Here is a 23,430-nt window from a genome sequence, read left to right on the forward strand (position 1 = left end):
TGATCGATGAAAATTGAGGATTTTGTAAAAGGAATAACATGCAAGCTTTGTGTTCCATTGGCAAGGTTTAAACTTTTGAGAAAGGCTTCACAACCCTGAAAACATCTTTCGTTTTGCATATCCTTACACATTTAATATTTTGTAATAGACTAGTACTGTATGGATGTTTGTTTATTAGACTCTTATTTTCGAGTGTAGATGTAGTACTTAAACGACAAATGTGTTTTAATGTTTTGAAGTAATATTTATGTGGCAATGTGTGGTATGTGCAAATTTAATAAAAATATATATATTTTTCTTAACGGGTTGGTTCACTTTACCCGTTGGGTAAAGTAACCCGACCTGTTAAGATAACGGATGTGACACGACACGACCCGTTAAGATAACAGGTGTTACACGAACACGACAGACACGACCCATTTGCTAGGCCTACTCTCTTCCTCTCTCATTCTATTTCAAAAACAAATAAACAAATTTCTCACACACTTTGTGTGTGCCCATATGCTAGTATATATGAAGGGAGAAGCCTAAATAGGTGAAGGATTTCAAAATGTCAAAAACTACCCCTTTATTTCTTTCACAATCAAAACCCAAAAAAATAAAAAAAGTGAGGACAAACTGGTAAAAAACCATAACTTAAAAAGAGATGAGCATCACAACCATGAGTTTTGCCAAATGAAGAATGAGAACCGCGATGTGGGTGTGAACACGGAAAATTCCTGAAACGAAAGAGACAAGAACAACGCGCACAAACAAATATTATGTATTTTTGATGATTTTGGGTTACAATCTCTCTCTAATTTGATCCTCTGATTCGATCTCCGTAAGGTGTGTATTTGTGGATGTGTGATTGATCCAAAGGGCCGTTGGGCTTGATCTAAGGATGAACGTTCTTCAAGGGCCGTGGACTTGATCTTGAAGGTGGATTTGAGCGGATCTTCAAAGGGGCTTTTGGGCTTGATCTTTGAAGAATAGTGACGAACGGATCTCCAAGGGCTTTTGGGCTTGATCTTGAAGAACAGTGATGAACGGATCTTCAAGGGCTTTTGGGCTTGATCTTGAAGAACGGTTGGATGTGTGGATTTGTCGACGTTGTTGATCCAAAGGGCCGTTGGGGCTTGATCTTGGATGAACGGATGATGAACGAAGAACGAAGAACACTTTCTTCAAGGGCCGTCGGGGCTTGATCTTGAATTGGTGGATGGTTGATCCAAGGGTCGTCGGGGCTTGATCTTGGAAAAACGATGAACGAAGAACGAAGAACACTTTCTTCAAGGGCCGTCGGGGCTTGATCTTGAATTGGTGGATGATTGTTGATCCAAAGGGCCGTTGGGGCTTGATCTTGGAAGAACGATGAACGAAGAACGAAGAACGCTTTCTTCAAGGGCCGTCGGGGCTTGATCTTGAAGGTGGATGATTGTTGATCCAAGGGCCGTCGGGGCTTGATCTTGGAAGAACGATGAACGAAGAACGAAGAACATTTTCTTGATTCTTCGGGAACCTGGATGCTTGAGAGCTTCGGAGTTTCAGAGCTTCAGAGCTTCAAGGTGTAATATGAATTGGTCCCCTTAAAATGAATGAAATAGGCTTGTATTTATAGAATTTTCCAAGGCCTAATTTTGAATATAATATCCCAGATGAAATAAGTCGTTTCTGCCAGGTGTTGACACGTGTCTTATTTGATGACTTTTCCAACTCATTTCAATTTTCGTTGAGTCACACGCTACGTGTAAAATTTATGTAATACATGAGCGTTGACACTTTGATTTACCGGTCAACATTTATTTTACGAAATTTCGATGTCTACAAATGCCCCCACTTCAAGGCACGTCGTATACATGTGCTTGTCACGTGTAGGAGATGCGTTTTGAAGTCCCTTACTGTAGATGTCGATCCAAGGGCCATCGAGGCTTGATCTTGAATTGGGCTGGAGATTGTTTCAAGGGCCGTTGAGGCTTGATCTTGAATTGGGCTTGAGATTTCTTCAAGGGCCGTTGAGGCTTGTTCTTGAACTTTTGTTTGAAATTTCTTCAAGGGCCGTCGAGGCTTGATCTTGAAGGTTGAAATTGGACCACAAGGAGCTTCATGTGGTAGATGATCTTTGGCTTTGGTAGTGGGTGAATCGGCACGTATTTTGTTGCGCTTGTTGACTTTCCACAGCTTTGATCTTGAACTGGGTTGAAGGATTTTCTGGATTCCTTCAATTGTTGATTTTCCACAGCTTATTCTTGAACTAGGTTTTGATTCAATGGTGGTAGACACTTAATCTTGAATCGGACTTGTGATTTCTTCCAGGGCCGTCGAGGCTTGATTTTGAATTCGGCTGGAAGCTTCTTCAAGGGCCGTTGGGGCTTGATTCTTGAAGGCTGACTCGAACACATGGCAAGCAGGCACGAGGTAAAGGTTGATGGGCTTTTATTCCAGTTGATGACTTGATCTTTAAGGATTTGATTCAAGGGTGGTGAATCAGCACGTGCAGCCCACAACGCCTAGTAAGTCGACCCAAGAATTTGAGGGTCAAAACGAGTTCACCGTCCTCAGGCAGATGCGGCATCTTCTCGAGTTCTTCATCTCAGACTCTTTCTGCTGAGTTGACTGTGCATGCTGCATTCTTCTCTGCTTGTTTCTTCAGGCAGATGTGGCAGCTTCTTGAGTTCCTCAGTTCGGACTCCTTCTGCTGAGTTGACCGTGCAGACCGCATTCTTCTCTGCTTGTTCCTTTTGCACCTTGTCTCCACATGCTGCAAGGTATCATTTTCACTTGCCTTATCTGTCCTCCAGGCAGATATGGCAGCTTCTTTGAAAGTACAGCAGCAGTGGAAGGCGAGTACTCGAGAGCAGTGCTAGGTAGGCAATCAGGGAAGGGTTCCAAGCAGTCGGTTCCTTACCCGAGTTTGAGTGGAAGTTCCGGCATATTGTTTTCTTTATCCTTGTCTTTGTAGGTAAGAACAAGGACAAAGGAAATGATAGGGAGAACGCATGATATGAGATACTCTTGCTTTCTACCCTGGTGATATGAGATACTTTTGCTTTTGGAGTCATTGGCTTGCAGAGATACCCCAAGGAATAAGGAACACTGAATGACTCGAGAGGTTTCGTTGGGAAAGCATTTTTGGAGATGAAGAAATGCTCTGTATGTCTGTCTTGCTACGGAAGGTGAAGGTGGACAGTTATAGGAGGTCCCTTAATACCTGTAGAGGTACTATTCTTTCACTTGTGTCGGCAACTAACGCGTGATTGAACAGTAAACTTTCACGTGCTTTCTCCTTCACCGAAAATCTTCGACAAATTGCCCGTGATTTGCGCAAAGTTGAGTGTGCATATGACAGGTGATGACGCGGCTGAAAAAGACTGGCGCCTCTTCGATATCTGGGATCGGCGCTTCGACAAATTGCCCGTGATTTTCGCAAAGCTGAGTTTGCGTGTGACGGGTGCCGACGCGTCTGGAAAAGCAAGATGCTTCTCTTCGATATCTGGGATCGGCGCTTCGACAAATTGCCCGTGATTTCCGCAAAGCTGAGTTTGCGTGTGACGGGTGCCGACGCGTCTGGAAAAGCAAGATGCTTTTCCGATTTCTGAGCTTGCCTCTTCGATTTTTGAATGGCCTCTTCGAATTCTGAGCTCGCCTCTTCGATCTCTGAAATCTCGTCGAGTGCTGATTTTTTATAGAGGCATGCAGTTCGTTTCAAAGCACACTTGAATTTTCGCTTGTGAAAACTCCCCTCTTGTACTTCTAAGATCTTGATTTGTCCGATCTCTTCTTCCTTCAACACTTTGAAAATGTCTGGACCCTCCGACCGTCGTTTTGACTTGAATCTTGGTGAAGAGGCAGTCCCGCCTTCTCCAGACAACATATGGCGCCCATCCTTCATATCCCCCACTGGTCCTCTTACCGTTGGGGATTCGGTGGTGAAGAATGATATGACCGCTGCGGTGGTGGCCCGAAACCTTGTCACTCCCAGAGATAACAGACTACTTTCCAAACGGTCTGATGAGTTGGCTGTTAAGGATTCTTTGGCTCTCAGTGTGCAGTGTGCAGGTTCTGTGTCTAATATGGCCCAACGCCTATTTGCTCGAACCCGTCAAGTTGAATCATTGGCGGCGGAAGTGATGAGTCTCAAACAGGAGATTAGAGGGCTCAAGCAGGAGAATAAACAGTTGCATAAGCTCGCACATAGCTATGCGACAAACATGAAGAGGAAGATTGACCAGATGCAAGAATCTGATGGTCAGATTTTACTTGATCATCAGAGGTTTGTGGGTTTGTTCCAGCAGCATTTGCCTTCGTCTTCTGGGGCTATACCGCGTAATGAAGCTCCAAATGATCAACCTTTGGCTCCTCTTCTTCCTGGAGTTCCGCTGAGTGGTATGGCTTCAAACAGTCAACCTCCGGCGCCTCTTCTTCCTGGAACTCTGCAGAGTGGTGAGGCGCCACCTGATCGTCTTTGAAGATCCCCTCTTGTAAATTTGATTTGATTTGATTTTTTTTTTTTTTTAAGGTATGTATAATGTAAAATTTCTAAAAAAAATAAAAATGGACTTTATTTCTCTCAATGCATTTGTTTTTTTTTTTTTTTTTTTTGAGTATGTATATTGCAAATTTATGTAAAATTTTCAAAAAAAAAATAAAATTTATTTCTCTCAATGCTTTTTTTTATATATAATTATTTTTTTTTTAATTTTTTAATTTATTTATTTTTTTCTTCGGTGCTGGGTGCACCCACCATTTCTTTTTCTTTTGTCACATGGTGCCAGATGCACCATCATCATTTTTTTTTTTTTTTTTTTTTATTATATGGGCACCATCAGAAACTTTTGATCCACCATCCTCTTTTTTCCTCCTGTGTCGTGCATCCAGCAAGCTTTCATCATTATCTTTTTTTTTTTTTTTTTTTTTTCACGTGGTGCCAGCACCACTTTGCTCCACCATCCATTTTTTTTTTCATATTTTTTTTTGTATAAATTTGGGTGATGGGTAGAGGATTTTGCAGGCAGCGGAGTAAGGAAGGACGGAGACGGACGGAGAGCTGCAGTCGAGGCTTCATGATCGGCTAGTCGTTTGACGGCGATTATTGAAGTTTTTCGCCGTTGCTGTTTGCCACTGCCACTACACAACCATTGCACCGCCACTACATTCTTGTTGCCTTGCACCGCCGCCATTGCACAGCCACTGCATTTTTTTTTTTTTTTGCAGAGCAAAAGACGGAGCAGCGGAGTTTGAAGCCCGAGAACGCAAGAGACGGAGGAGCTTGGAGCTGCTCGTTGGGGCAGAAGCTGAACTGCTGCTGCTGTCGTCCTTGTTGCTTGAAGACGGTGAGGACCTGGGAGAGCCGGAGTTGAGCTTGGAGGGAGGCGCAAAGCAGTGCAGGTGTTGTTTGTCGTCGAGGTGGTAGACTTCCATGATGGCAGAGTTTTGTGGAAGTTTGTTTACTTGAGGTTTCGCTGGAATAATGTTTCAGGAGGTGGAGCGGAGTGGAGGACTGTAAAAGCCTCCATTGAGGGCAAGGACAGCGATGAAGGTCCTGGTGCTGGAAGAAGTTGCTGCTGTCGCTGTTTGTGAAGAGAGATATTGGAGAGGAAACGCACGTGACCAGGGAGGAAAATGACTTGCTTGCTGCCTGCAGCAGATCCCAGATGGACAGCGGCGACTGAGTGTTTGGGCTTCCGTGGCTCGAGCGGAGGATGCAGAGCTGGTGGCGACCGAGACTAATGACTCGTGATGCTGGCCCAGGAGCTCTTGGACGTCGGTTTCCCTATGTTGGAGAGGATGATCCAATATGTTGCTGTGCCATGCAGAGGAAAAGATGACGAGATGGCGCTGTATCATGCGATGCCGATCCAGCAGATCCCGCCTTCTCATCACCATCACCACAGTATGGTGCTCGAGAGCACTATGGACTCCTCTAACACTATAAATTTCTCGTATTCGGCTGCGACGTCGTTTATGTCGTCGTTGACCGGCGACTCCGATAGCAAGCAACCAATGTCGTCTTCGGCTTTTCAAATTACCAATTTATCCCAGGTTTCCTCAGCCGGAAAGCCGCTGCTTTCCTCCACCTCGCTGAAGCGGAAGTGCAGCTCCGAGAACTTGGGCTCTGGGAAGTACAGTGCTGGATCGTCCGGCCGCTGCCATTGCTCCAAGAAGAGAAAGCTGAGACAGAAGAGGGTTGAGTTCCAGCTATAAGCTTGAAGATGGCGGATGAGGCTGCTAAACACGCAGTGGCTTGTAGAACGACGGGTTGCTGTATTTCCATGCTGCATTGCTCCTGCTGCAGACGTGATATGCTGCAAAGACAACGCTCACCATCGGATACGTTGCTCGCTGCACGGAATGATCTTCGTTGTGATGGTGGAGGAGCAGCAGGCATGCTTAGATGGTGTTCTCCAGCGTCGTCGGAAAGAAGAGTTCTGGCAATGGCATGGGACACATCAAACATTTGCCTCTACTGGTCCTGGAGTTGGACTAGTTGACCAGGCGGTTGAGACTGTTATCTTCGTTCAAGATCGCACTCAAGTCACGCTGCCCTGCAAGAGTCTGGAGACGACGGAGCTGCTGAAGTAGGAAGTTCATGCATGTATCAAAATCAGGGGCAGGCAACCGAGACATGTTTGATGTCGTAAACTTATCCTTGGTCACGAGCACTTTTTATTGAGACTAGGGGCTCTTCCACTCTCCCTCTGGATAATAGGTCACGGTTTAAGAATAAAACAATGACAGTTATATCATCGTGAAAATGGCGTCGGACCTTCTTGTCAATTTTCTGAAGATCTGAATATCGCATCTCTCTTTTTCTTGCAGCTTCTTGGAGAGCCGTCTTAACAAGCCGCTTGGCGCTTCCCGCATGTGGATGATTGTGGACAATTTCAACAGCTTGTTCATTACTCAAGTGTTCCCATAGACCATCAGAAGCAAATATAATAAAAGAATCATTTGGATGGAGAGGATGAGAAAGAATGGTTGGTTCGGCAGACAAGGTAGGCATGGTCATTGGTTCGGGAAGTCTGAATTTCGCACTAACCGGCTCCCTGTTAAACCTTGCATGTTTCATATGTGCGTCACCTATAGATTTAGATACCTGGATAATGCCTTTTACTCTCCAAACTCCATGCTTTAAAACGACAATTTGAGGATCATGTGGGTGCAAATCTTTCAGTTCATGCCTAACCTCCTCGAGATTTGCATTGTGTTCAGTGGATAACTAGATCGCAGCAACTTCCCCAGTGTTGCCCACTTTCTTTCCCAACACACAACGGGAATCTCCCAGGTTTGCCACAAATAGGGTCCCCAGAGATATAACTCCAACCAGACAGCATGACCCAACAGTTGCTACTGGGGGTCTAGTACCCCACAGCTTCGAAACAAGGGCGGTAAACCCTTCCTCCGTTCGGATAAAAGCATTTTGAATGGTCTCCGCTGTCACAACACCTTTGGACTCCGCTGGTATTGCTTGGAAATGTTTGAATAAATTGTCGCAAACGTATCGAGCGGTCTCTGGTCCGCCGTGTCCGTCGTATACGCCGACGAAGGTCCCAAAGGGTCCCGACTCGATCTGGCTCTGATCCTCGAGCACCTGATTGGCCTGGACCACCGCCATAGAGAAATCGCCCCACGCATACTTTCCAAAATCTCGGAACCAAAGCAAGTTATCTTTTCCATCTCGCCCTCCTCCGCCGTCTCCGTTATTCGCAGCGCCGACGATTCCAACAGAGCTGAGTCCCTCACCGTCGCCGCGCCAAAATGGCCTCCAGCAAAGAGAGAGCAGATTCATCAATGCCTAAAGCATCCCACATCTCTCAAAAACCCTAACCCCAAAACCCAAAGACCCTTAAGGACTCCGAATTTGGGGGAAGAGGCTGGGAGAAGAAGCCTAGGAGGAAGAGCAAGAGTTCTGCCTGGAGATAGCTATGGGGTTTGTGAAGTAGGAGGCGAGTGATTGGAAGGATGAAGATTTGGATTGGAGCTTTGAGAGCCGGGCCTAAGCTTGTTGGGCTCACGGTTTGGGTCTGAGGAGACGGGCCTGATTTTGTGGCTGGGCTCAGACATGTATATATATATATATATATATTTTTTTTTTTTAGATAACATATGTTTTTTTTTCTTTCAAAGAAACTGTAATTTAATTTTGTACAAAGAAAACTGCCAAGTAATTTTGTAATAAAATTGACCTTCACCAATGAGAGTGCTAGCATTTTTTGATCTTGTTCAATGCTCACGCTGATATGTTGAGTGCTAGCATTTTTTGCTTGGCTTGAAATCTTCACGGGTGCATTTGGTGTGAAGCCAAGTCCAGCTTTGTTGTTGTTAACTCCGTAACCATGCTTCTTCAACTTCTTTTGAGTCTCGGTAAGGTCACGTTCTTTATTGTTGACGGTGTTTGAAACCTTTTTCTCAGGATTCGAAGAAGAAGCGAAGTCGTACCCAGCTTTTGACATGAGTTTGTAGGCGTTCAGATCAAAACCTTCTTCGGTCCTCTTGGTTGGGAGAAAACTTGGTTCCGCCCTCTTTGGTAGAGCTTTTACGAAGCCTTGTGGTAATCTTGCAAACTTAGCGTTGCTTAGCTGTGTCAGAGGTAGAACTGCATTCGTCTTGAGCAACTTTACATTATCCATGTACCGCTGTGCATCGGCATTGCTTGCTTCAGTTTCGAATGTGGATTGACCATTCTTTCTTCTTGACATCGGGATGTATCGGAAAACGGGTGTGTTTGATCCATTTGAGGGCATCCTACTCCCTTTGGTTGTTGTAGGTTTAGCAAGCTCATCATCGTTCTTGTTTGAAGACAGCATGACTTCTCCTTCTTGCTTCTTGGGCATGGCTTGCCACTCCTGTTTTTTAGGTGTTGTTTTACCCATGGTTTTGATCTCTTTTGGAAGAGCTTCAGGCACCATGTCTTCATCCATGTAGAACTTGGCGTCTGCAAAATGTGATTCGGCTTCGGTGAATGGTTTAGTGTCGCCATAGATCACCTTCACTCTTTCTCGGTAGAATTTTAAGCATTGGTGAAGGGTGGACGGTACTACTCCATTCGCATGGATCCAAGGCCTTCCTAAGAGCAAGCCGTAGGAAGTTCTTGCATCAATCACGTGGAATATCGTGCTTGACTTGAGTTCACCAATAGTCATCTCCACTCGGATCATGCTCATCGCTCTTTGTCCTCTTTGATTAAAACCTTGGATTAGTAGACAACTTAGGGACAGTTCATCTGCCTTGATGCCGATTGTATTCATTGTTGACTTTGGCATGATGTTGATGGCTGATCCACCGTCCACAAGCATGCGGTTGACTTTGTGCTCCCTTACGTACCCAGAGACGAAGAAATGACGGTTGTGAGGCTTGGATCCTAGCAGTAAGTCTTCGTCGGTGAAGTGGATTGCGTCCTCGATGGCATAGCATGTGGCACATTCATGTGGCCGAAGCTTCAAGCCTTCATCTTTGCCTTCTTACACTTCGTGGTCATTGGGACTTTCCAAGACCGCTGCTAATGCTCTTTGCATCTTATTTGGCAATCGTAGCGTTTCCTCAATGCTAAAGTGTGTTGGCAGACCTTCTTCGAGCGTGAGAGTTTTTTCTCCCTCAATGGTGATATCTTTGCCTTTTGAAGGTTCTTCCATTTCTACTTCGACCATGTGGCATGCAGCGATAATGCACTGCTAGAAGAAGTCATTCGGGAAGTACTCGTGCAAGGAGATATGAATGCGTGGCTCTTGCTCCATAGGTTCCCCAACATACGTTGGCTTATCAACTTTTACGTTTCTTTTGGGCTTCCTACTGTTGCGGCGACGGTGCTTTCTCACTTGTTCCACCTTTGGTCTTGTGGCTTGTGGTTTTGGTTTCCTTGTTTTTTTGTAGGTCACCAATGTCCATCTTTCTTTATCCTCGGTATATGCATCATGTTCGTTTACCCCCGGCGATGGTTGTGCAGAAGGTATCGTGCAACTTGAGCATTGATAGGAATGGTCAGGTGTTGTTTGGAGAGGTACGGGATCGAAAGATCCAAATGCAATTGTAGTAGTATGTGTTGCGGCCGTGTCTTTGAGGTCGAGCTTGATTCACCCTTGTTGTGCTAGCTTCATGATGAGCTCTTTGAGGACGAAACACTTACCCACAGGATGGCTCACGATTCAATGATACTTACAGTATTTAGGATAGTTTATGCGATTCATTTCTTCAGGCCGCTTGCATTCAGGTAGCTCGATTACCTTCTATTCTAGCAGTCGTCTAACATTGCATCCATGTCTGAGTCAGGAAAAGGGTACGCCTTCTGCTCCAATTCCCTCAAGGTGTTTTTGTACTTTTCTTGGGTGCGAGGAGGCTCACCTCTCTTTATCTCCTTTGCTTTGGTTTTGGAGGAGATCTTGATAGGCGCGGAGGCGGTTTTGACGGGCGCAGTGTTGATGGTGAACGCTTCCTTGGGGGGCTTATTCCCAGTCTTGTCTACATTTGAGGAGAACACCTTATCTTTCTTGAAGTCGGTGATCGGCTCTTTCTTCCCATGATGGGCAATACTTAGCTCCATGTCGTGGGCACGGGTGGCTAACTCTTCAAATGTCCGTGGTTTAATGCCTTGAAGGATATAGTGTAACCCCCATTGCATGCCTTGGACGCACATCTCGATCGAAGAGATCTCCGAGAGTCTGTCATTGCAATCGAGGCTTAGATTGCGCCATCGGTTGATGTAGTCCACGACTGGCTCATCCCTCCATTGCTTTGTGCTTGTCAGCTCTAGCATGCTCACAGTGCGGCGGGTGCTGTAGAAGCGGTTGAGGAATTCCTTTTCCAATTGCTCCCAACTGTTGATGGACTCAGGCTCTAAGTTCGTGTACCACTCAAAGGCATTTCCTTTCAGCGAGCGTACAAACTGCTTAGCGAGGTAATCTCCTTCTGTCCTCGCGTTGTTGCAAGTCTCAATGAAATGTGCGACGTGTTGCTTCGGGTTTCCCTTTCCATCGAACTGCATGAACTTTGGTGGCTGATAACCCCTTGGCATCTTCAACGCGTCAATTTTCTTGAAGTAGGGTTTTGAGTATAGTACGGAGTCATGTGAACTTCCTTCGTACTGTGCCTTAATGGTGCTGGCGATCATCTCTTGCAGTTGTTGGATAGAAAGAGATCCCATGAGTGCCTCTGCTTGGCCTAGCTCCGGCTTCACATCGATTTTCTCCACCAGAAGCTTTTCATCCTCGTCGTTTTCCTTCTTTACTGAACCATCCCCTTGCTCGATTTTCACGTTGGGCTTTACATCTAGTTGGTTGACGAGTGCGGCGATTTGCTGGTCTTTTTCTTCCACAATCCGTGTTAGCCTTGCGATCGCTTCATTCATATGAGCCAGCTGCTCATCGATTGAAGTCGCTCCAGTAGTCATGACTTGCATGGCTAAGTTGCTGCTTGAGTAGGCATCGGAAAGCATGAAACCAGAGTACTTCCTTGGGCTTTCCTTCCTTGGAACCCTTAGCGAGGCCAGGGTGATCACAGGTTTGTGCCTCAGGTGCTCTTATTCCTTCGGCGGAGTTGATGTAGGGGTGGAAGAGGCGGCAGAAAGAGCTCTTGCCTTACTTCGAGTTATGACGCCCGAAGTGACACTGCCTGCGGTGATGACGCTCTTGTTCCTTGCATTGGTTACGAGAACAACTTGAGCCTTCTTTGATGCCATTTGTGCTTTTTACGGATTCAAAGATAGAGATGAGAGTTAGAGATGGTCCCACTGGGCGTGCCAAATTTGTAAACATGGAAATTCTTGCGATGAACGAGACAAGAACACATGTACAAAATAATATTTGTATTGATGATTTAGGGGTTACAATCTCTTCTACAAATTTAGCCTCTGATTCTATCTTTATAATGGGTGGATTTGATGTTGTTGATCCAAAGGGCCGTCGGGGCTTGATCTTGGGATAAACAGTTGTGCGGATTTGTTGACGTCGTTGATCCAAAGGGCCGTCGGGGCTTGATCTAGGGATGAATGAATGATGAATGATGAACACTTTATTCAAGGGCCGTGGGGGAGGGCTTGATCTTGAATTGGTGGAAGTTCTTCAAGGACCGTTGGGGCTTGCTTTTGAATGAGGATTTGACGAAGAACGAAGAGAGCTTTCTTGATCCTTCGGGATTTGCTTGGGAGCTTTGGAGTTTCAAAGCTTCAAGGTTGTGGTGTAAGGTGAATTGGTTATGAATTGGTGTCTAAAATGAATGCCTTGGCCTCCTATTTATAGAATTCCAAAACTTGATTTTTTGGATTTAAATAATTAGATGAAATAAATCATTTCTGCCAGGTGTTGACACATGTCCTGTTTGATGACTTTTCCGATTTATTTTGATTTTTCGTTTAGTCACATGCTATGTGTAAAATTTATGTGACACATAAACATTGAAATTTTAATTATTGATCAACATTTATTTTACCGAAATTTCGATGTCTACAAAACTGATGGCGTGTTTGTGAATGCAGGGAAGAGGAATTCTCAAAATTTAGTTTTGCGCGGGCATAGTGTGGGCTTTGAGAGCAAGTCGTACAGTTCCGATTTCTAAAGGCTTAGGATATCACACAATCTATTGGGAGCAGTCTGAAAATCCCAATGGCCGTGTCTAGGTATGTGTTCAAATTTTGCTTTTTTGGTGATTTCTTCGTTCATCGATTCTTCCCTTGCTTTATGGTAGGATCATATAAATCTTTCCCAGAAACCGTCCATATCTGAAACTCTGGAAAAAAAGATTTGGGTTGCTTGACAATTATCACCCTGAACTTGATAACATCAACGCCATGGAAGCCTGATTATAGCATAAACAATACTTTTCAACTTTGAAGATGCATCAACTCCTGGAATTCATTAGGCTACTCCCCTCAGCAGTTAAGAACAATTGGGAAGTTAGTTTTCTTTTTATTTTGAATTTAAATTTTGGTCAAAGTTGGGAATTGTATTGGGAAAGAAAACAAGTCCAATAAAAAATGAGTACGATATTTTGGGGTGGTTTGTTGGTCGTACAGTAAGGCTGGGGATGGGATGATTGAGTTGGGGTTAGAAAAGGTTGATTTCTAGGAAAAGGGTGGAGGAGGAAGTCATAACAATAAGAGGCTAAAAAGGCTACCACATAATTCTCTAAGGTTTTTCCTCAACTGGGTTCTCTGCTTTTCTTTCTTTCATTTCAAAATTCGGTTGAAATGGATAAAAAAATCAATGCATGTACTCATGGTTTTGTTTGGTGTCTTTGTTAAGTTTCGGAAATTTCCTCTCTGGTTTTCTAATTATGTTCTTAGTTGGGATTATTTATCACCAATTTCCTTTGAGATTTGTGCATGTGTTTGTTAATGCTCTGTTTCTTCATTTTAACAGGAGATGGAACTGCTCTCTTCCTCTTCTTGATACCCACATATGCCCTCTTTCTCACATTCCTTCATTTGGGGTCTAAAGTTGATACCTTTTTGTGTAAAATATCATTTTGTTAAGTGGCTTATCATATTTTGGTTCTCTGCACATTTTGCATAGTTCAGAAAGCAAAATCTCTATCTATCTCTCTCTCTCTCTCTCTCTCTCTCTCTTCATTTTTGTGGCTAAATGTCATGTTTTTTGTGTCATAAATTTGATTTTGTTGAATGGGTTATGTATATCTGTTGGACAATAAAAAAAACTTGAATTTTTACTAGGTTTTTTTAAATTTCTGTGAATTCTACTGAGTATTCTTGGTGTAGAAATGTGTAGACTTAAATTTAAGAGGCAATACCATGGAAGAGAAGCACATATCAATTCTTAAGCATTCCCTACGTGATGACTATGCTTAACTGCCTATTCTCCGCTTGGTATGCTGTTTTGCTTCTCATTCCTTCCACTACTCTTTTTCTCTCTCTCTCTCTTCCGCTTGGTTGAAAAATTGTTGGATCTCTATTTTAAAAATATGAATCTTGATATTGGGTTGGATGATATTGTACAATTATCCTTTGTGTATTACATGGTATACCATGTTTTGTGTGCGACATAATAGTTTTGAACACTTCAATTATTAGTCTTGTGTAATTAATTAATAATTTGGATTAATTTAATTAATGTATTATGTATGATTTGCTTACATTTTACAATGGTTTGCTACTGTTTGTTTCGCATGAGGTTCTGGAACAATTTGAGAAAGAACAATACTTCTTCCAATCATAGCTCTTCATATGTAATAGCTGCAAAAGGTGTGTAGGGTTCGGTCCCAACGTCCCTTTATTTTTTTTCATTCCTACTTGTCTTCTAATTATTTTAGATTTTCAGGTTTTTACTTTCTATTGTCTTTTTACTTGGGTTTGGGATGGAGAGTACTAATGTATGCTTTCTGATTAAAGAGTTAGATGATTGTGGCTATAACGACACTTTCCATCTTGGTGAAGTTGATATATTCTTTTTCTTTTTGGGATCCCTTTACTTTGTGTTGGTTTTTCTATGAAGAAATGTAATATTATCTATATATATATAAAGCGAGAAGGCCAAATAGGTGAAACATTCAATAAACCCAATATTGCCCCTTGTTTCCTTCACAATCAAAATCCAAAAAAGATTAGAAAATGAGGATAAAATGGTAAAACCAGTATTCCTACATAGGAGAAAGGATGAATGTGGTTTGATTTGGAACTGCTATGAGCAGTTGTGTTCGTTTTCTCTCTTTCTTCCACCATCCACCACGCAAAAACTCAATCGTCTCAGTCTTTCAGGTATTTTTCTTTATTTTCTTCTCTTCTTCTCTTCTCTTGCTCTTTTTGGCATTGATTTCTTTTTCCATCATGTCTTATCAAGAATGAATTTGAAGTCTAAATTACGACTAAAAATATAGAGGAGAAAATCTAGAAGGAATCCATTGGTGGATTCAGATGCGACTCTGAAATGGCAGCGATCAAGGTTAGATCTGACGCATTCTGCAATGGGCAGTGAAACCCCAATTTCCGAAGCAGAAACAACCTTATTTGGTGGAGTTGAGCATGCGACTCCGACTCGAGTTGAATAATCTCTGCGACGGAGCAACTCGGTTTGCAAATAACTTACGATGAACTGAAACCTTCCTCCCAATTTCTACAGCCAACATCTCACTGCACGCCTTGAGAACAAAAGGGTACGTAAAATTGTCTGCTTTGGGTCCAAAACCAAGTATTTCACGGTACAAAACCAGAGACTTGAATGGACATCCATTACAGGCATATTCCCTGATTATGAAATTCCACAAGAACAAGTTTTTCAGTAAAATCCCATAAAAAATCTGCTGCGCTTGGGGCATTTTACCGCAGTACGTAGAAAGGGGTGGTGAAGGCGACATCGTGGAAGTTCTGGCCATTTGGTGAGGATTTGGTTTTGTTGAGGGATTGGAAGATGGTAATTTTTAGTTCTCCCTTTACTTCAAATGTTGTAGATCCATAAGGAAGAGGTGTTTCACTTCATTAGTTTGTATATTAGCAATTTTTATATATTTGTAGTTTGTAACAGTATGACAGGATTACAAATAGTGACGATTTCACTAAATCTCTCTGGCTTTAATTCTTTACAGTTTTATCCTTTTTGTGTAAGATTCTATCAATTATTTACAATCTTTGCATTCTTATCCATGTAAAACAACCATTTTAATTGATTATTATTTTTCTTGCAGTTCCAAGCTTTTGATTAATTAAGGCCAACTCTCTCGATCTTCCTCTTTATCCTGCTTTGCTTCAATTTCTTGGTATGCAATAGTTCTTTGCCTGGATTTTTTATAATATTATTTACTATTATTATATTTTCTTCTTCTATATATATAAACCCAGAAGACAAAATTTTTAAAATAACCATAATCCAAAAATACTCTTATTTGATTCAGATTTTAAGAAAAAATTATTTCAATTTGTAGTCTTCTAGCAAAACAAAACTACCACGTAGAGGGATAAAAAGGTAAAAACATGGGTATAGAGTTTTTTTTTTTTTTTTTTTTTTTTTTTTAATTTATTAGAATGGCTATAGAAACTCCGCCTATGTAAGTTTATCTTACATGGCCGGTCCCAAGCCCGGGTAAAGGAGGAGGGGGAGGGCGTCAGGTAGTCGACAGCCGGCACTCCACAGTTACGTCGAATCCTTATGAAAATGAATTCAGAACGAAATCGCGCTAAAGCTAGGGCGTCACCCGTAAGTGGCGCGCTGTGTGGCCCGAGCACAGTGATAAGTGAGCAAGGGTCGCTGTATCTCCATAGGCACCCGGATGCAGTGTTAAATGAGCAAGGGGGCCATAGAAACTTCTTTTCGAACGACTCCACTCAAAGTTGTTTGGGAGCATATGCACCTATCAACTTTACACGGGACACACAAAAGAAGTACTTTGATTCCATTAGATGGGGGAGGGTGAAGAAGCTAGGACAGAAGGGTAGAGTTCAGGAGAGTAGAATGCGTTTAGGAACGTGGAATATAGGAACCTTAACGGGAAAATCTATGGAAGTAGTGGAAGTTATGGTGAGGAGAAGGATAAATATTATGTGCCTACAAGAAACTAAGTGGGTTGGTCTTAAGGCAAAGGATCTAGAAAACTCAGGGTTTAAACTTTGGTACTCGGGCACAAATAGAACGAGAAACGGTGTTGGCATCATCGTGGACAAGACCTTGACACAAGATGTTGTAGATGTCAAGAGGGTAGGAGATAGAATCATGGCAATCAAGATTGTAATAGGACAAGAACTTATCAATGTGATTAGTGCGTATGCACCTCAAGTAGGGTTGGATATGAGTTCGAAGGAGAAATTTTGGGAAGACCTTGGAGACTTGGTGCAAGGAATTGCTCAGACGGAGAAGTTATTTATAGGAGGAGATTTAAATGGACACGTGGGCAGGGAGACAGGCAACTATGGAGGTTTTCATGGTGGCCATGGTTTTGGGGAGAGAAACGAGGATAGGGAAGCTATCTTGGATTTTGCAATGGCATATGATCTCTTCTTAGCCAACACCTTCTTTAAGAAGAGAGAAGAACATGTGATCACCTACAAGAGTGGGTCGTCAAAAACACAAATAGATTTTCTTCTAATGAGGAAAGGGGATCGTATAACTTGTAAGGATTGCAAAGTTATACCAGGAGAGAGCGTGGCTAATCAACGTCGCTTGTTGGTGATGGATGTACATATCAAAAGAGTGAGAAAAAAGAACAAGACTTGGAAGTGCCCAAGGACTAGATGGTGGAATCTAAAAGAAGAAAAACAAGTCATTTTCAAAGAGAAAGTAATCACCCAGTGTGTGTGGGATAGAGAGGGGGAAGCTAGCCAAATGTGGGATTCCATGGCTAGTTGTATCCGAAAAGTAGCAAAAGAGGTGTTAGGAGAGTCCAAGGGCTTTGCCCCACACCAAAAGGAATCTTGGTGGTGGAATGAGGAGGTACAAACAAAGGTGAAGGCTAAGAAGGAATGTTGTAAAGCCTTATACAAGGATAGAACCGATGAAAATGGTGAAAGGTATAGAAAAGCGAAGCAAAAGGCGAAGAAAGCTGTGAGAGAAGCCAAGTTAGCGGCTTATGACGATATGTATAAGCGACTAGATACCAAAGAAGGAGAGTTGGATATCTATAAACTAGCTAGAGCAAGGGAAAAGAAGACAAGGGACCTAAACCAAGTGAGGTGCATCAAGGATGAGGATGGAAAGGTTCTTGCTACAGAGAACACGGTTAAAGATAGATGGAGAGGTTATTTTCATAATCTTTTCAATGAAGGACATGAAAGGAGTGCTTCTTTAGGGGAGTTGAGTAACTCAGAAGAGTGTAGAAACTACTCTTTTTATCGTCGAATCCGGAAGGAATAAGTGGTTGTAGCTTTGAAGAAGATGAAGCATAGAAAAGCAGTAGGCCCAGACGATATACCAATCGAAGTGTGGAAAGTTTTGGGAGGGACAGGTATAACATGGCTCACTGACCTTTTCAATAGGATTTTGAAAACGAAGAAGATGCCAAATGAGTGGCGAACGAGCACTTTAGTGCCTATCTACAAGAATAAGGGCGACGTACAAAATTGCATGAACTATAGGGGTATTAAGCTAATGAGTCATACAATGAAGCTCTGGGAGAGAGTCATTGAGCATAGATTGAGGCAAGAGACATGGGTTTCGGACAACCAATTCGGGTTCATGCCAGGGCGCTCAACCATGAAGGCAATCTATCTCTTACGAAGATTGATGGAAAGATATAGAGATGGGAAAAAGGATTTACACATGGTCTTTATAGATTTGGAAAAAGCGTATGATAGGGTCCCAAGAGACATTCTTTGGAGGATTTTAGAGAAAGAAAGGAGTACGAGTAGCATATATCCAAGCTATAAAGGATATGTATGAAGGAGCAAAGACTGCCGTAAGACCTCATGAAGGACAAAACGAAAGCTTTCCCATAACTGTAGGATTACATCAAGGCTCATCCTTAAGTCCTTACCTTTTTGCGTTGGTAATGGATGAGTTAACAGGACATATTCAAGATGATATTCTTTGGTGTATGCTTTTCGTAGACGATATAGTGTTGATAGATGAAACTCAGGAAGGGGTAAATGCAAAGCTTAACCTTTGGAGAGAAGTGTTGGAATTTAAAGGTCTTCGCCTAAGCCGATCAAAGACAGAATATATGGAGTGCAAGTTCAGTGCAAATGGAGGCCAAAACGAGTTAGGGGTGAGGATCAGAGATCAAGAAATACCAAAGAGCGATCGTTTTCGTTACCTAGGATCTATCTTGCAAAAGAACGGAGAATTAGATAGAGATCTCAACCATAGAATACAAGCTGGATGGATGAAGTGGAAGAGTGCATCCGGCGTGTTGTGTGACCGCCGTATGCCACTGAAGCTCAAGGGAAAATTTTATAGGACGGCAATAAGGCCGGCGATGCTGTATGGCACAGAATGTTGGGCGGTGAAGCATCAACACGTACACAAAATGGGTGTAGCGGAGATGAGGATGCTTCGTTGGATGTGTGGGCACACAAGAAAGGATAAGATTAGGAATGAGGATATCCGGGGTAAAGTAGGAGTAGCCGAAATTGAAGGAAAGATGAGTAAAATCGGTTACGGTGGTTTGGACATGTGCAAAGAAGGCATACTGACGCTCCGATTAGAAGATGCGACTATGGGACAGAGGTTCAGGGCCGAAGGGGTAGAGGAAGACCTAGGAAAACTTTGGAAGAGACTCTAAGAAAAGACTTAGAGTACTTGGATCTAACGGAGGACATGACACAGGACCGAGCACAATGGCGTTCAAAGATTCATATAGCCGATCCCACTCAGTGACTTGGATTTTCCAAGTCTCCAACCAAGAAGTTTTCCTCACTCGGGAAATTAAGGGAATACTACCTCAACCTACATGCTCCACTCACAAAGCTTCAACATACAAGCTTCAACAAAAGAAAATTCAGAGAACTTAGCGAAGAAGGCTTTGGTGTATTCAACACAATACGTTGAAATGAAGGAAAGCTATTTATTGATATCCCCGATAAGTCACAAATATGTACATATACATAAGTCAAAATAAACAAACAAGAGGGAGCCTTCACAAAGGTTGCTTAGGAGAAGTCTCAGCAGTCGGTAGAGCCCCAGAAAGAGCAGGCACGGGAGGGGGATCATTTGGAGCCTCAGTACTGGACAGAACCCTAGAAGGAGGAGGCAGCAGAGGTTGATCATTTGGAGCTTCATTACGCGGTACAGCCCCAGAAGACGAAGGCAATAAATGCCTTTGGAACAAACCCACAAATCTCTGATGATCAAGTAAAACTTGACCATCAGATTCCTTCATCTGGTCAAGCTTCCTCTTCATGTTTGTAGCATAGTCATGTGCGAGCCGGTGCAACTGTTTATTCTCATGCTTGAGCCCTCTAATCTCCTGTTTGAGACTCATCACTTCAGCCGCCAATGATTCAACTTGGCGGGTTCGAGCAAATAGGCGTTGGGCCATGTTAGACACAGAACCTGCACACTGAACACTGAGAGCCAGAGAATCCTTAACAGCCAACTCATCAGACCGTTTGGAAAGTAGTCTGTTATCTTTGGGAGTGAGAAGGTTCCTGGCCACTACCGCAGCGGTCATATCATTCTTCATCACGGAATCCCCAACAGTAAGAGGACCAGTAGGGGAGACGAAGGATGGGCGCCATATGTTGTCTGGAGAAGGCGTGGCTGCCTCTTCAACAAGGTTCAAGTCAAAACGACGGTCGGAGGGGCCAGACATTTTCAAAGGTGTTGAAGAGAGAAGAGGTCGGACAAATCAAGATCTTAGAAGTGCAAGAATGGAGCTTCTACTGGTGGAGATTCAAGTGTGCTTTGGAACTTAATGCCAGCCTCTATAAAAATCTGCACTCGACGGAGCTTCAGAAATCGAAGAGGCGTTTGCTTTCTCAAAAGCTGGGCTGCTCAGAGACCACGAGACGTTTGCTTTCTCAAAAGTTGGGCTGCTCAAAGACCACGAAGGCCGATCTCAGAAATCGAAGAGGCGCTTGCTTTCTCAAAAGCTGGGCTGCTCAGAGACCACGATGGCCGATCTCAGAAATCGAAGAGGCACCTACTTTTCCAGCCTTGTCAGCACCTGTCAGCTTTGCGGAAATTATGGGCATTATGTCGAAGATTTTTGGTGAAGTAGAAAGCACATGAATCTTACTGTTCAATCACCCACTTCCCACACGCAACATTAGCTCATGGGTACCACAGATAACTTTGCCAAAGTTCTCTGACAAAGTTGAGACACGTGAAGCTTGCAGCTCCCACTACACCGCTTTAACCAAGAAGGGTAAAAGAATAGCAAAGAAACAGCACTAACAAAGTTTAGACACATAAATTTTGAAGGTCGAGCTACCATATTATTACCCACAAGGGTAAAGGAACAGTACCACTGCTGGATAATTGGAAAGTCCCTGTGTGTCAACCTCTGTGCTTCGTGGCAAGATAGACTAGCAAACATGCCCAACCTTTTCTCACATTCGAGAAAACACTCCCAACAAGATTGCTTGCTCCAAAATCGAAGAGGCACCGCCCTCCGAATCTCGAGAGCCAGACTCCCAACATGATTACTTTCTCAAAAATCAAAGAGACACCGCTCTCCGAATCTCGAGAGCCAGACCCCTAGCAGGATGGCTTTCTCAAAAATCGAAAAGGCATCGTTCTTCGAACCTCGAGAGCCAGATCTCCGACATGATTACTTGTTCGAAAACCGAAGAGGCACCACTTTCCCAACTTCAAGAGCCGGATCTCCTTGGATAAAGCTTGTCTGTAATCTTTACACGCAACATCAGCTTTCCAGATACCATAGACCATTTTTTCAAAGTGCTCTGACAAATTTAAAACATGTGAAGCTGGCAGCTCCCACTACCGTGTTATGACCAAGCAGGGTAAATGAATAGCATTACTACTTGTTGTTAGGGAGACTCCTATATATGTTGATCTCCATCCCCAACAGACAGGCAGACCTGCAAAAATGCTCAACCCTTCCTCATATCTGAGAGGGCACTCCCAAAGAAGCCTTTCGAAATATTCAGCTTTCTTTCCCCCCGATAATACCTCTGCAAACAAGCTATACTAGAGCAAGAATATCTCATATCATCAGGATTAAAAGCAAGAGTATCCCATATCATGTTTTTTCCCTGTCTTTTCCTTTGGCCTTGTTCTTACCTACAAGACAAGGAGAAAGAGAGCAATCAGTCAGCACTTGGAATCAAGCTTCCAGTCAGGAACTGACTGCCTGGAACCCCTTACTTGATTACTTACCTGGCATTGCTCTCGAGTACTCATCTTCAACATCTTATGCTTCCAGGGAAGATACCGCATCTGCCTGAGGAACATATAGGGCAAGTGAGAAGGATACAAGGAAGCATGTGGAGACAAGCGTAACAGCACACGTGCCGATACATCCACTACTCTGTCAAAAGCAAAAGTATCCCATATCAGCAGGGTCGAACGTACTATAGATTTGATGGACTTGTTTTGACCCTCAAATTCTTCAGTCGGCCTTATACTCTGGAGGAAACCAGAAAACCCTCCAGCCCAGTTCAAGAATAAGCCTGTGGAAAGTTACTTCTTCAAAAGCAAAAGTATCCCATATCATCTCTTCTCATTTTTCTTCTCTTTATCCTTCATGCTGCCTGCAAGATAGGGAGAATGTGAACAATCAGCCGGAACTCGAAATCAAAGTTCTGATCTGGGACTGATTGCTTGGAGCTCTGATTGCTTACCTTGTCTATCACCTCTTTCAGCAGATCCCCTAGCTCGGCGACTTGGAGGACTCCTACTACATGGTTTGTATCGCGCTTGACCAAGCCTGAAACTACAAGTAAGCTTCAAGTGAAATTGATACATTACCTTGTGCATCTCCACCAGTTAAAGATACCACCCCTGGATGGAGGAAGAGTACTTCCAGAGAAGATGCCACATCTACCTACGAGACAGATAAGGCAAGTCAAGACGATACCACACTCCGGAACTTAGAAGTTTCGTGATTACGAGATCATTCTCCCACAATATTTCCTAATGTCATTTGTACTAAATCATTCACTTGTACTCACTAAAAGAGAGTTTGAACCTATGTACTTGTGTAAACCCTTCACAATTAATGAGAACTCCTCTATTTCGTGGACGTAGCCAATATGGGTGAACCACATACATCTGGTGTTTGCTTTCCTATCTCTATCCATTTATATACTTATCCACACTAATGACCGGAGCAATCTAGCGACGATCACAAAAAGCGACCGTTTTCGCTACCTAGGATCTATCTTGCAAGAGAACGGAGAATTAGATGGAGATCTCAACCATAGAATACAAGCTAGATGGATGAAGTGTAAGAGTGCATCCGGCGTGTTGTGTGATCGTCGTAGGTCACTGAAGCTCAAGGGAAAATTTTATAGGACGGCAATAAGGCCAGCGATGTTGTATGGCACAGAATGTTGGGCGGTGAAGCATCAACACGTACACAAAATGGGTGTAGCGGAGATAAGGATGCTTCGTGGGATGTGTGGGCACACGAGAAAGGAGAAGATTGTGAATGAGGATATCCGAGGTAAAGTAGGAGTAGCCGAAGTTGAAGGAAAGATGAGAGAAAATCGGTTACGGTGGTTTGGACATGTGCAAAGAAGGCCTACTGACGCTCCGGTTCGAAGATGTGACTACGGAACAGAGGTTCGGGGCCGAAGGGGTAGAGGAAGACCTAGGAAAACTTTGGAAGAGACCCTAAGAAAAGACTTAGAGTACTTGGATCTAACGGAGGACATGACACAAAACCGAGCGCAATGGCGTTCTAGGATTCATATAGCCAACCCCACTTAGTGGGAAAAGGCTTTGTTGTTGTTGTTGTTGTTGTTGTTGTGGTAGAATGGCTATAGAGTTTTGAACGTGGGAGAAGGCAAGATAAGAGCAGTGAGTTTTCATTGGTAGAATGGCTATAGAGTATTTAGGGTTTTCATTTAAGTTCGTAATATGCTTTTTAATTATTGAATGGTTTATTTCTCCCTCTCCT

At 43.3% G+C, this 23,430-nt stretch overlaps 2 protein-coding genes, 1 long non-coding RNA gene and 1 pseudogene across 3 annotated transcripts; 2 read left to right on the forward strand and 2 right to left on the reverse strand.

The window, feature by feature from the left end:
- The first annotated feature begins 707 nt into the window (after positions 1-707).
- LOC139194212 (uncharacterized) lies at positions 708-1,568 on the forward strand. Its single transcript, XR_011578973.1, has 2 exons — positions 708-1,197; positions 1,410-1,568. It is a non-coding gene; the product is annotated as an uncharacterized lncRNA (long non-coding RNA).
- Positions 1,569-5,512: 3,944 nt separating this feature from the next.
- On the forward strand, positions 5,513-6,183 carry LOC103446640 (probable WRKY transcription factor 7). The gene is made up of 2 exons (XM_008385775.4): positions 5,513-5,551; positions 5,731-6,183. Exons 1-2 carry the CDS (start codon positions 5,513-5,515, stop codon positions 6,181-6,183), a joined length of 492 nt encoding a protein of 163 aa, XP_008383997.4.
- A 387-nt stretch (positions 6,184-6,570) lies between these two features.
- Positions 6,571-7,850, reverse strand: LOC114822765 (probable protein phosphatase 2C 42; annotated as a pseudogene).
- Positions 7,851-10,207: 2,357 nt separating this feature from the next.
- Positions 10,208-11,362, reverse strand: LOC139194677 (uncharacterized). Its single transcript, XM_070819575.1, has 2 exons — positions 10,318-11,362; positions 10,208-10,218 (listed from the first exon to the last, which is right to left on the reverse strand). Exons 1-2 carry the CDS (start codon positions 11,360-11,362, stop codon positions 10,208-10,210), a joined length of 1,056 nt encoding a protein of 351 aa, XP_070675676.1.
- Positions 11,363-23,430: the final 12,068 nt, after the last annotated feature.

The sequence above is a fragment of the Malus domestica genome, chromosome 03 (genome assembly GCF_042453785.1).
Source record: "Malus domestica chromosome 03, GDT2T_hap1".
NCBI classification, from domain to species: domain Eukaryota; kingdom Viridiplantae; phylum Streptophyta; class Magnoliopsida; order Rosales; family Rosaceae; genus Malus; species Malus domestica.

What these genes read in the sequence shown, in the direction of transcription:
- LOC103446640 (XM_008385775.4), top strand. Translation starts at nt 5,513, where the DNA reads ATGAAGGTCCTGGTGCTGGAAGAAGTTGCTGCTGTCGCT. An exon ending in AAGAAGTTGCTGCTGTCGCT is followed by an intron (nt 5,552 to 5,730) that starts GTTTGTGAAGAG and finishes ATGCTGGCCCAG; the next exon opens with GAGCTCTTGGACGTCGGTTT.
- LOC139194677 (XM_070819575.1), bottom strand. Translation starts at nt 11,362, where the DNA reads ATGACTACTGGAGCGACTTCAATCGATGAGCAGCTGGCTCATATGAAT.